General features: G+C 45.5%; 2 protein-coding genes across 2 annotated transcripts; one reads left to right on the top strand and one right to left on the bottom strand.

Moving 5' to 3' along the window:
• Positions 1 to 1742: 1742 nt before the first annotated feature.
• Positions 1743 to 5125, top strand: LOC100837666. Its single transcript, XM_003565412.4, has 6 exons — positions 1743 to 2106; positions 3066 to 3186; positions 3589 to 3710; positions 3815 to 3936; positions 4018 to 4177; positions 4733 to 5125. Exons 1-6 carry the CDS (start codon positions 1802 to 1804, stop codon positions 4740 to 4742), a joined length of 840 nt encoding a protein of 279 aa, XP_003565460.1. The 5' UTR covers positions 1743 to 1801; the 3' UTR covers positions 4743 to 5125.
• Positions 5126 to 5878: 753 nt separating this feature from the next.
• On the bottom strand, positions 5879 to 11019 carry LOC100828874. Its single transcript, XM_003564920.4, has 5 exons — positions 10474 to 11019; positions 6873 to 6925; positions 6699 to 6792; positions 6476 to 6574; positions 5879 to 6388 (listed from the first exon to the last, which is right to left on the bottom strand). Exons 1-5 carry the CDS (start codon positions 10879 to 10881, stop codon positions 6227 to 6229), a joined length of 816 nt encoding a protein of 271 aa, XP_003564968.1. The 5' UTR covers positions 10882 to 11019; the 3' UTR covers positions 5879 to 6226.

Below are 11019 nucleotides of genomic sequence, written 5' to 3'. Positions count from 1 at the left end.
AATGGGCGGCCCCCTCCGCGGTGGAACGCAATCGCTGGGCCGGATTCGGCGGTACCTATGGCTCGTGACCGCCCGTGCCGTTTCTCTTGGAATTTACTTCCCCTGCGTAGTCCCTAACTTCCCAAATACTTGTCGCAGCAACAAGTATTTAAAAACGGCGAGACTACTTGTCACTAGCTCTCTCAGAGTCCCGGCTACCTCGTGCACGCGTTTCACGCGCGCTTGTATATGCGTGTCATGTCTGGACGACCATCTGACTCGTATCATTTTTTTTAAGCCATATGTAAAACTAGCATGCAACTACGACTTTCCCTGAATTAAGTAAGCCATGCATGCTTGTCGACATATATGCTTTTGTTCACAGTTGGTCCTTGATGAAACTGGCGGCCGCCCACTGCATCTTGAGTACCTAGTATAGATCTCATCCGATGCATCGGACACCCACGTTTTTGTGGTCGGGAGCGCGATCGTACAAGCAGCCAAGCACCTCGCCTCCCAGCTTGGCCCTACACAATGTACTCGTTCCGTGCACATATGCGTGTCACCGTGCCGGCCACTTGTCCAAAAAGCAACTAGTTCTCGAATCTCGATCACGTTTCTAACCTGTACTATCCTAGCTAGCCCTACGACTACAAGTCTACTTGTGAAATGTAGTACTGGTACACCTAACAGTCCTACTACTACAGATCCCTTCATAATGATTTGTATGTTCGCACGTACATATTTTTCGGCCATGGTACCCACCCTGTAGCGTACAAAGGTAAAACCATCGTACTAATAATACCGTAGGCAAGTCCACTCGCCTCCCCTTAAAGCATCCAAATGGGTTATGCGGACGCCGACGCTAAAAAAACTGATCCAGCCCGTCCCTCTAAAAATAAAAAGTAGTCTCAATTCAGCCGGCGTCCCCAAGCCGCACCCTATGATCACATGAGGGCTAGCGGGGGCGCCGGATGAAGTTGAAAAGCAACGCGGGCCAACCCTGTCGGCGAGACAAATCAAATTTGAGGAGTGCGCCAGGGTGCCGCTCCACCCTAAATGAATTGCTTGCGCTGGCGCCTTCCCACATGGCCATGCGCCGGACGCCATATGGGGGGATGAGTGGAGATGCTGTAAGACATTAGGGTGCGTATGCAGTTCAGTTACATGATGCTCCCTCCATTCCTAACTTGTCGCGGTTTAGTTCAAATTATGAAAGAATATGGTGAGAAGTTAGGCATGACATTTTTTTAAACAAAACACATCAATATGAGATATAGTTTCAAATCACTTCTCACTAGAAAATCAATGATCAAAATAAATTATTATTTTCATGCTCGATTTAAGAGTTATTGCATTTAAGAAAAGGCAAAGCCCATCTCATACTCCAAAGGCAAATCAGGTCCTCCCACGTGATGGGCTGCACCCCCTGCAACACCGGTTCAAATAGGGTAATAATTTCAGCAAAGTATTTTCTCCGTCTCATAATAAAAGTATGGGTTCCGTAAAAGTGTCGCAATTTTGTCTAATATAAACTTGCATCTGCACACTAAGACGCATTTAGATGCATGTGTATCTACAAAATTGCGACACTTAAATGAAATGTGTTTAAGAAAAATAAATTGTAGAGGAAAACACACAGTCAAGCGGCAAGGCTTTTTTTTTCTTAGAAGGATTGCGGCAGGAACAGGAAAATGTAACTGAGAATAAAAAGAAGGCCCAAAATACAGCCCAAGGCCAGAAAATCTAGGCCTGCAGCCGCGTCCACGGCATCCCACTGCGCTTCGGCCACAATCAGAAAGCGCCCCACGCCCGCATCCGCATGCATCTCGCCGCCGACTACCCGCACCGCGGCGGCCGCCTGGGCCACTGGACCCTCGCGGCCGCCTTCCTCCGCACCGAGAACCGTCGCCGCGCGATCGCAGGCTGCGCCGTCCTCGCCTCGGCGCTGCTCCTCGTGGCCACGCCGCGCCTCCGCCACTCCCCGGCGCTCCACCTCTTCGCCGACATGCGCAACCTCCTCGGCGTGCCCAACACACTCAACGTGCTCACCGCCTACCCGCTTCTCCTTGTGGGCGTACCAGGACTCGTCCTTTGCCTCTGCGGCAGTGGATGCTTCGGCATCAGGTGCGCCGTGCCCTTTCCCTTGCTCACCCACCAGCTGTTTGGTGAAATGTCTAGCTTAAAGAACTATAGAAGTGCATAACGATTTTTTAGCTTCATGATATGCTCAATTTGGTGGATTTTGGTATACTTGTTTTTTAAACAATGGGACGTGTAACCAATTATCAAACTCGCAGTAACAAATCTTGAACAATATTATGAAGGAGGCACATCTACTCAAGTTGTGCTTGAAAACCCAGGAGATTTCTTAGTGTGTACCTACCTATCAAGTAAGACTGTAAGAGTGCATTGTTAAGGGATGATGCTCGAGTATTAGAGTATTGCTGACTTGCTGTAAGGGATGACCATGATCCACCATAGCCCCCAATGAGGCTCCACTAATTGAGAATTTGGGATCATGCTTGAGTTTAATGGGTCGCTGAACCAGTGACATTGAAATGTTTTGATGTTCTGTTGGAACATCACCATGTCTTTGTTACTATTGCTACATTTATCAGCTTTAAGAATTCACAATGTTGCTCCAGAACAGAATAAATCTGTTTAAGTGATTTGAAATATGAGTGGTAGTTTAAAATGTGTCAGTTAAGACGCGTGCGATCCTCTGTCTACTGAATCTGCCACTTTTTTTTCAAGAACCTCAAAGAGAAGGGTGTTCGTGCATTTCATAAAAAGAATAGAGGGGCCCCTTTTATCAGGAAAACCAGGCTAAAAACCATGTAAATCTGCCACTTAATGCACAACTATTTTGTTTTCCCATGTGGCTTGCTGCCTAAAAAAAAATGCTATCATTGTTGTCAAAAGAGCCAGCCGATAATATGCTCCTTGCATTGGGTTAAGTTTCAGCGAAGACAGTAGCTATGTTTTCACTTCCAAGAAACTTGTATTGTTGTGTTCTATTGAACATTTCAAATGAATTATACCTGTGTTTAACAAAATGTATGTTACTTTGTGGAACTACGTAGCTTGAGGTGGGAGGCCTTGGGATGGTTCCTCTTCTATGCTGGGAATATAGGAGCAGCATTTGGCTCAGCTTACTATCACCTCAAGCCAGATGATGACCGTTTAATTTGGGACAGGTTGCCGGTATTCTAAACATTTCTTCTTTCTGCCATCTTCCCCCTGCCGTTTACTAATTATTACTTGGTGTTTTTTGTGTAGTTGTTGAATGAGCTATTTTGATAATTTAACTTTTTATTTACATAGGCTGGAGTCTAATTGGGAACATACAGTGTTCTATGATTCTTGTTCAAAAAAAATCTGTTCACTTACATTTTTTTGTCATCCAAACATTGACCATAGGCAAAAATATGGCTGTATCTGGGTTTCCATGTGAGTGTTTTAACTGGAAAATGGCGAATTAGTTATTGATGTTCTTGTGCTATGTATCTGATCTGAATATTATGCTGGTGCATAACCAATGGGATGAATAAGTTTGGACTTGTCTTTGGTGGAGATGAATGTTAACTGGATGCTTTTGCAATGCAGATGATGATATCAGCCTCCTCACTTTTGTCTATATTAGTAATTGAAAGAGTTGATGAGGGGGCTGGGTTATCTTGTTTGATCTCGCTCTTGTCTCTCTTACTGGTGAGCAGCGCGTGTGAAAGGTATAAACAAGTGCCCACTCTTTTAGCTTTTTAATTTTAATGTTGGTGCCAGATAAATTCTGAAAATGGGTCCTAGTTTAACATGTTGTTTTCGCTGACTGCAGGGTTCTTGATGATATGCGTCTCTGGGTAGTTCTAAATTTCATTCCTTGTGTTGCGATTCCTGCAATGTTATTCTTGTTCCCACCAAAGTATACACACTCCAGATTTTGGTTTCTTGCTACAGGTAACACCGTGACAGTGAATGATCTAATGATTGAGATCTGTCATCCTTAAGAAACCCTTGTTTTCTTGCATCTTGGTGCAGGCTTTTACCTTTTGGCAAGATTTGAAGGTCTTGCTGACAGAAAGGTTTACAGTGTTAATAGATACTTCATTAGTGGTCATTCCTTGGAGCACCTTTGCTTTGCCATGGTTACCTTGATACTTACTGTGATGCTATCATTCAGAAATATTAAGATTGCCAGGTACCAACTAATCCTCAATTTAGATTCTTTGAAGAGCTGCTTTCTTGAATCATTCTGCTCATTTTTGGTAATTCTTTAGGTTTTGTTGCTTAAGTAGGTGTTTGGTCCTCTCTATAGTAGATAGAAGAGCTGCTTCCTTGAATCATTCTGGTCAGTTTAATGTGGTAGTTTGTTAGGCTTGTTACTTAAGAAGGAGATTGGTCCTCTCTAAAGTAGATAGTAGTAATAAACTAGTACTACCTCTGTTCCTAAATATAAGATGTTTTAGGTTTTGTTCCAAGTTTATAGAAAAGTGTACCAATATCTACAATATCAAATAAGCATGCTATGAAGATAATATATCATGAAAAATTTAATAAAACTAATTTAGAGTTGTAAATGTTGGTAGATTTTTCTCTAAACTTAAAGTTTGACCTAATACAAAGCTTGAACATCTTATATTTAGGAACGGAGGGAGGAATTGCATATCCTGAATTGCATCTCTTGTTCGCTTCTGCAAAATGGCACTTTGCGTATAAGCGGGGATTAATCTACAATTCTGCATCTTCTCCACAGGGACTCATGACCGCCACTGTACCATTGCTGATCATATTATGGGGCCGAACTCCTATTGCAATTTTTATGTTCGGAGGAGGCCCTCCGCTGACTGACGTATCCTGCGCGGGTGTGGCTGGCAGTCTCTCCTTCCCTCACGTGTTCCATATTGGTGGTGGCATATACAAGGGCCGAGACATTATTTGATCCGAGTGTTTGTGTTGTAGCATTTACTTGTATCTGGAGCTTGTTAACCAGAAAAATAGAAGTTAAATTGGAGGACGAGATTTCAAGCCTGAAGATTTCGGCTGTCACACAACCATCTCTTTTGTTTCTCATTATAGTTTGCATCCTTGTATAGTTGTATGATTGTCCGAGGCTTTATCAGTTGATAGATACGATTGTTTCTTTTAAGGAAGGTTATTGTACTATACAGATTGTACGAGCTAACAGCACAAATCGAGGGAGATGGACGGCCACCCAGAAGGTTTCCCCGGACCGGAAGCTGGGTAGAAGAACAACGTGATCTGGATTCTGGAACTCTCCCTCATCACCATCTACACAGCAGCTGGGTTGTGCGATGACGCCCTTTGCGGACATGGCCGAAGCTACGGTTGGGTCCGACGCTGTCACCTTCGTCACCGTTATATCAGGCCGCAACTATAGACCTCCAGGGCCGTGCCAGCCTGCTCAAGGACGCGTGTGAGCTCGTCGAGACGATGCCGCCGATAGGTGCCGACTTGTGCGTGTGGGGGAGCACTGCTCAACTCGTGCAGGATTCACGAAGATGAGGCCATGCCCGAAGCCACCGTAGCAAAGATTTCGCAGGCCGCCGCAGAGTCGACCACCAGCAACCACACGCTGATCACGAACCTGTACGCCGTGTGCGGAACGTGGGACGACTCCAATAGTGCGAGGGTTTGATCCAGGCAGATAGCGAAGGTGTTTGACTTCGCAGCCGGGAGCACGCTGCCTGGAGCCGATGAGATCTTCGTAGTCTTTTCCTGCAGCAGGTAAACAGTGTGGGAAGTGAAAGATAACTGAAGAACTTCGTCGAGCTGCAACTTGTTGTCGAAGAGAAAAACTCTCGATGATATAAGTGATATATACAAGAACTACTACCTGAAAGGTGAAGGGAGGAAGTAATTGCGGCAATTGAAATCTGTATACTGAAAGCAGGGGTAACAAGGGCCGGAGTTATAGCTGGAAAAACAGCAGTGAATAGTGCCAGCGATCAGTTCATTCAGCAGCAGGCTCCAGACAGAGGATCACACAGCGCCTTGCAGGAAATACTCACGAGAGCACCCAACTACAGCTACACTGTTGAGTCTGCCAGTTTATACTTTATTTCATTGAAGATTGAACCCATGATGAAACAAGTTAACGACAAGTATGATCACACCACACACAGATTCTCCAGCGAACAAATTCAGCTTTTAGTTCCCAAGTTTAGACTCACGATGACGGTACTGCTGATGCTAGTGCTGGTGTGATCGCCTTGTCGGTTGTCTCTCCCTACTTGCTGTCTGAGATTGACCTCAGCTTCCCGTCACGCCACCAGAAGGCGGTGTCCTCCTTCTCCTGGGCCAGCAGCTCATCGAATGACATCTCAGGAACTTCGTTGGCGAGGGCTTGTTCCTGGGCTTCCTTCTCCATCACATCGTTGAGCTCAACCATCTGCCATGTTGAAAGGTAAGGTATCACAACTGGTGATTGATATCACACAGAGTAGAGATGCTTGCGAGCAGGATAGAAGTTTGTTACCAGTTTGTATGGTTCTGATAGCTGAAGCCGTGCTTGAAGAAAATCGTAAACATTGGCGTCTTTCTTCAGTTTTTCATGGTTGGCTTCCAGTTTATCTACCTGCAACAATGCCAAGAGTATGAAGAGGCATCAATGGCTGAAGCAAGCACAGCAAGATTCCAAACTGGCTGATGACAGTTCCTAGTTTATGTTGGTACGGGAGTTTTTTCCTCAAATGGCTCACCTGTTCAGATAGGCGATGTAAATCATATGAAGACCTACGAGTGTGGGATAACATGGCCTTCTTTAGTGTGATGCTTCTTTGGGTGGTCTCAGACCTGAAACACCAAGATATTATTGAGTTTTGTAATGGAGGTCTGAACTCTGAAGGTAAAATTGAGTGCAAACAGTAACATACTTTTGCAGCAGTTCATTCCTTGCATCTACAAGACAGTTGAGAAAATCGCGAACCTGAAAAAACAAAGTAGAGAGCATATAAATTGATAGAAACTACGAAGCCGTGAAGATAACAAAGCATATAGTTTACGGTTGCAAACTTGTAATAGGCAAATTTTCCACACTGTTCAGCTTCAATTTTCTTTTCATAAATCAATTACCGCAAGCATATCTTCCTTGGTTATGAGACAAAACAAGAAAATGGATGAGTTGCACATGGTCTTTGTGTTTGCCAACCAAGAGTTTGTCGAGCTCTTCTTTAATCAATAGAAGATAGAAAACACAGTTAAAAGGAAATTACAACCAAACATTTTATGATCATCAAGAAAACTCGAAATAATACTCCTTCCGACCCATATTACTTGTCCCAGATTTAGTACAAACATGTACTAATTTAGTACAAAGTTGTACTAAATCAGTGACAAGTAATTCCGGCCGGGGGGAGTAATATATATTAACAGCCTAACAGGAACAAACCTGCACCAAGAAGCTGTTAGAATTCACACGGTACTCGATAACCTAACATCGACAAAACTAGCAAAAGAAAGCAAAGCTACTACTAGTTAACACTAACACACAAAATTGTTATAAATCAAAGATTTGGCATCCAGATAATTAACAAAACCAAACATAGACAGAAGTCCAGCACTGCAGAATTATTTTTTTAGATTAGGAGTCAATACTGCTTGCTTTCATTCCACAGGTCATGGACTCATGGGCTTGATCTACACCGAATATTCAAGTTAAGTCCAGTCAAGTAGCAAATCCTCCCAACAAATAAACACTAGAAGGGAAATCTTTAATCGTGTTCATCTGCTGATACAACACCGAACACCTTAAATTCTCATAAAACGACTGATTGGATGCACACACTCTACTGTGCCCCAAATGGCAATATCTTTCTTGTAACTACTCAAGTCACACCAACCACTCACTCAAATCAAAACAAAATTTATCTAAAGATCCATAACAAAAACAAGAAGAAAGAAAATCAACCTGATCAAAACCGATATTCCTAGTATGATGCAGCCATTGAAAATAATGATCAGTGATGCGTTGTTTCGTTGCACCACTCAACCAAAAGAGGGGAAAAGGTATCTTTTCTGCCACCCTTCCCCCCCAAACAATCACCGCGTCATCTCCAACACACAAGTCCTTCCGCTTCATCCTCGCCTTTCGTCTCTTATTCCCACTACCACCAGCAAGGGGCATCGATAGTTGTGATGATTGAGGTGTTGGGGAATAGGACTGCTTGTTGAAGAGGTGAAGAAATAGTACTGCGCTAATCGCGAGGATCTGAGCAGGCGAAAATCACAGTTGCTATGCGCATTGTTATAGATCTGGTTTGGGACAAAACGTCGATGCCAATTAGACGTTGCAGAGGTTAGCTTTATTGCCTCATTTAAGGACGTGTTTATTGTTCGCTAGTGGTAGTTGGAGGCACACGCATGCGGCCCAGGTGCCGGCGCCATGCGGAAATTTCACGGGAGGGCCCCTTGGAAAGTTCCGAAGGACCCAAGAGCTTCCCAATTTTGCATAGAAGAACCCGAACTTCCAGAAAATTGCGAAGAAATCCTTGAAAAATTCAAGAAAGCCTTAAAGGCTTCAGATTTTCGCATAAAAGTCCCTTGGTAATGGTATTTTGCTATAAAAATCCTCCAAGGCCCTAGAAAATTCACGAAACCTCTCGTAGGTCTGAAATTACAATGGGATGACTTCTCCAAGTCATGATTTTCCATAGGAAAAACCTCCAAGGCCCCGGAAAATTCACGAGACCTCCCATAGGGGTGAAATTTCAATAGGATGACTTCTTCAAGTCGTGGTTTCCACAAGAAAATCCTTCAAGGCCTCGGAAAATTCAAGAAACCTCTTGTAGGCATGAAATTTCAATGCGATGACTTCTCCAAGTCCCCAAGGCTCTAGTTTCCCACAGAAGAACTGCCAAGAGCCTTAATTTCGCACGAAGAAACCAACCAAGACTGTGATTCCTCACGGAAGAATAGAATCACTCGAAGCTCGAGAGCAAGATGATGACTACAAGTTTTTTTGCCAAGGTTGACCTGGAGGCATTCCTAATGCTTCGAGCACAAGGGGGCTACTGTTGTAGTAAAACAAAACCCTTACATGGGTCGGACCATAAATCCAGCGTTGCAAATACTATGTCAACATTTTCCTGCACTGGTCAACATGCCTACAAGGCTTGGTCAAGCCTACATGGCGCCGGTCAAAGGAAGTCAACAAGTCAAAATTGGTGGAAAAGACTCAAATGGGGGATAAAAGAGAGAAGAAGAGAGGGCTAGAAGCAAGAAGACCAAAGGAGGGAGGGACAAGGCATATGGTCCATGGTGGAAGCCCTTACTTTACCATATTGCCCCACTTTCTTTCTCCCCCAAAGGGTAGCCATGGTCTTTTGTCATGTACCCCTAAGGTATAAATACCCCCTCCCCCCCATGGGGGTTTGTACCATTCACTCTCAACTTGAATAAACTCAAGGGAAAAGAGCTAGAGCCTCCAAAGAGCTCTAGTTTCGAGATTCTGGAAAGACCAGCTCGGTCCAGACTCGAACAAGAGGGCTCGGGCCTCGCAAATTGGAAAGACTAGCTCAGTGCAAGACCGAGGCGGCCCCTTTGGAACTCTCGCTAGACGACTTGGGTAGATCAATTCGCCCCAAGCGCTTCGGCTAACGACCCCCTCGAAGCCTCTCCTAACATAGGATTAAGTCGCACACGCAGGGTTGACCGAACCTATTAAAAAAACATCGACGTGTCAACTTTGTCCAGTATACGACGACCTTCGCTACAAGGCCGTTGTATACGCCCTACTTTACTCATTTGTGCCATCGAGAATTGGCACCCTATATTCTGACTTTCTAGGTGTTGTTCTACAACAACAACAATTTATATATACATTCCTCCAATTTAAGAAAAAATGGCTGCCGGTCTGGGTTGTTTGTTATGACAACACTATGTTCCTGAAGAGAATTCTTCTAGATGTGAACATTGGTACAATAAGGATATAATTTGGTTCAAGCCAACACAACAAGGATATAATAATGTGCATGTTTACATACTGAACCAACAAAACAACCGTTCCAATGCTCATATCAGTTACTAAAATGGCGACGCACTTCAATTACATAAGGAATTTCAGCATTTTGTGCCAAAATTCAAATGGGTCCAGTGATGGCAATTAACATCTGTTGAAATGGCACCCTTGCTTGGAATGGTTTTCAATGCCATTTATGCATGTGGCAAAACCACTACTAGCAATTGGGGCCATTTTGGTTGTCTCAATTACTTCCATAATCGAGGCATTAGCTCCAATTATAGTTTGAAATCAAAGCAAATACCAGTTCTAGAAATAAATTGGGGCCACTGTCACAGTTGGCGCAGCACCAAATGAATCCCACTATTTGTACCGTAGCAAGCTAGCAGCAGCTGTCAACGACGGAGCAGGGATCCTAAGTTCAGCGAACTCGTGCGGAGTAGCCCGCAAGTTCTGGAAAGGGAAGCGGGACGGGAGACGCGAGAAGTAATGCAAGGCAATAGCATGCAAGCACCGACCTGGCGAATGGTGAGGGACTGCCCTCGCTGGCTGGCCCGCGCGAGGTCGTCGTACCGCGCGTTGATCCGCCGCTGCAGCGCGCCGGCCACCGAGGCGAGCGGGAACCGCGGCCGCCGCGGGGGCAGAGCCTCGCCCCCGCCGCCCTCCGCCGCCGCCCCGTCCCCACCCTTCCGCTGATGTTGCTGCTGCTTTCTCTTCGCCCTCCGCGGCCGCCTCTTCTCCTCCCCGCCCTCGTCGGAGGGCTCCTCTTCGGTCGGCGCGCGGGGCTCGGGGGGCGTGAGCCGGGGCTTGCGGCGGCGGCGGCGGCGTAGACGGAGAGCAACGAGAAGAGCCGGGAGCGCGGCGGCGAGGAGCGGGAGCAGGAGGAGGAGGAGGAGCGCGGCGAGGGCTAGCAGCGGTATGTCCATCGCCGGCCAGAGCTCGCCATCCCCAGACGGGAGCCGGGACTTGGCGTAGACTCCGCCTCCTCTCCCTGTCTCCGCCTTTATTTATTTTCCTTCAGTGTGCGAGAGCGCGCTCGGGAAACGGGAAATGGATGCGTGCTG

This window comes from Brachypodium distachyon, chromosome 2, assembly GCF_000005505.3.
Source record: "Brachypodium distachyon strain Bd21 chromosome 2, Brachypodium_distachyon_v3.0, whole genome shotgun sequence".
Lineage (NCBI taxonomy): Eukaryota > Viridiplantae > Streptophyta > Magnoliopsida > Poales > Poaceae > Brachypodium > Brachypodium distachyon.
Note: the sequence above shows the minus strand (reverse complement) of the source record. Positions and strands in the feature narration are given on the sequence as shown.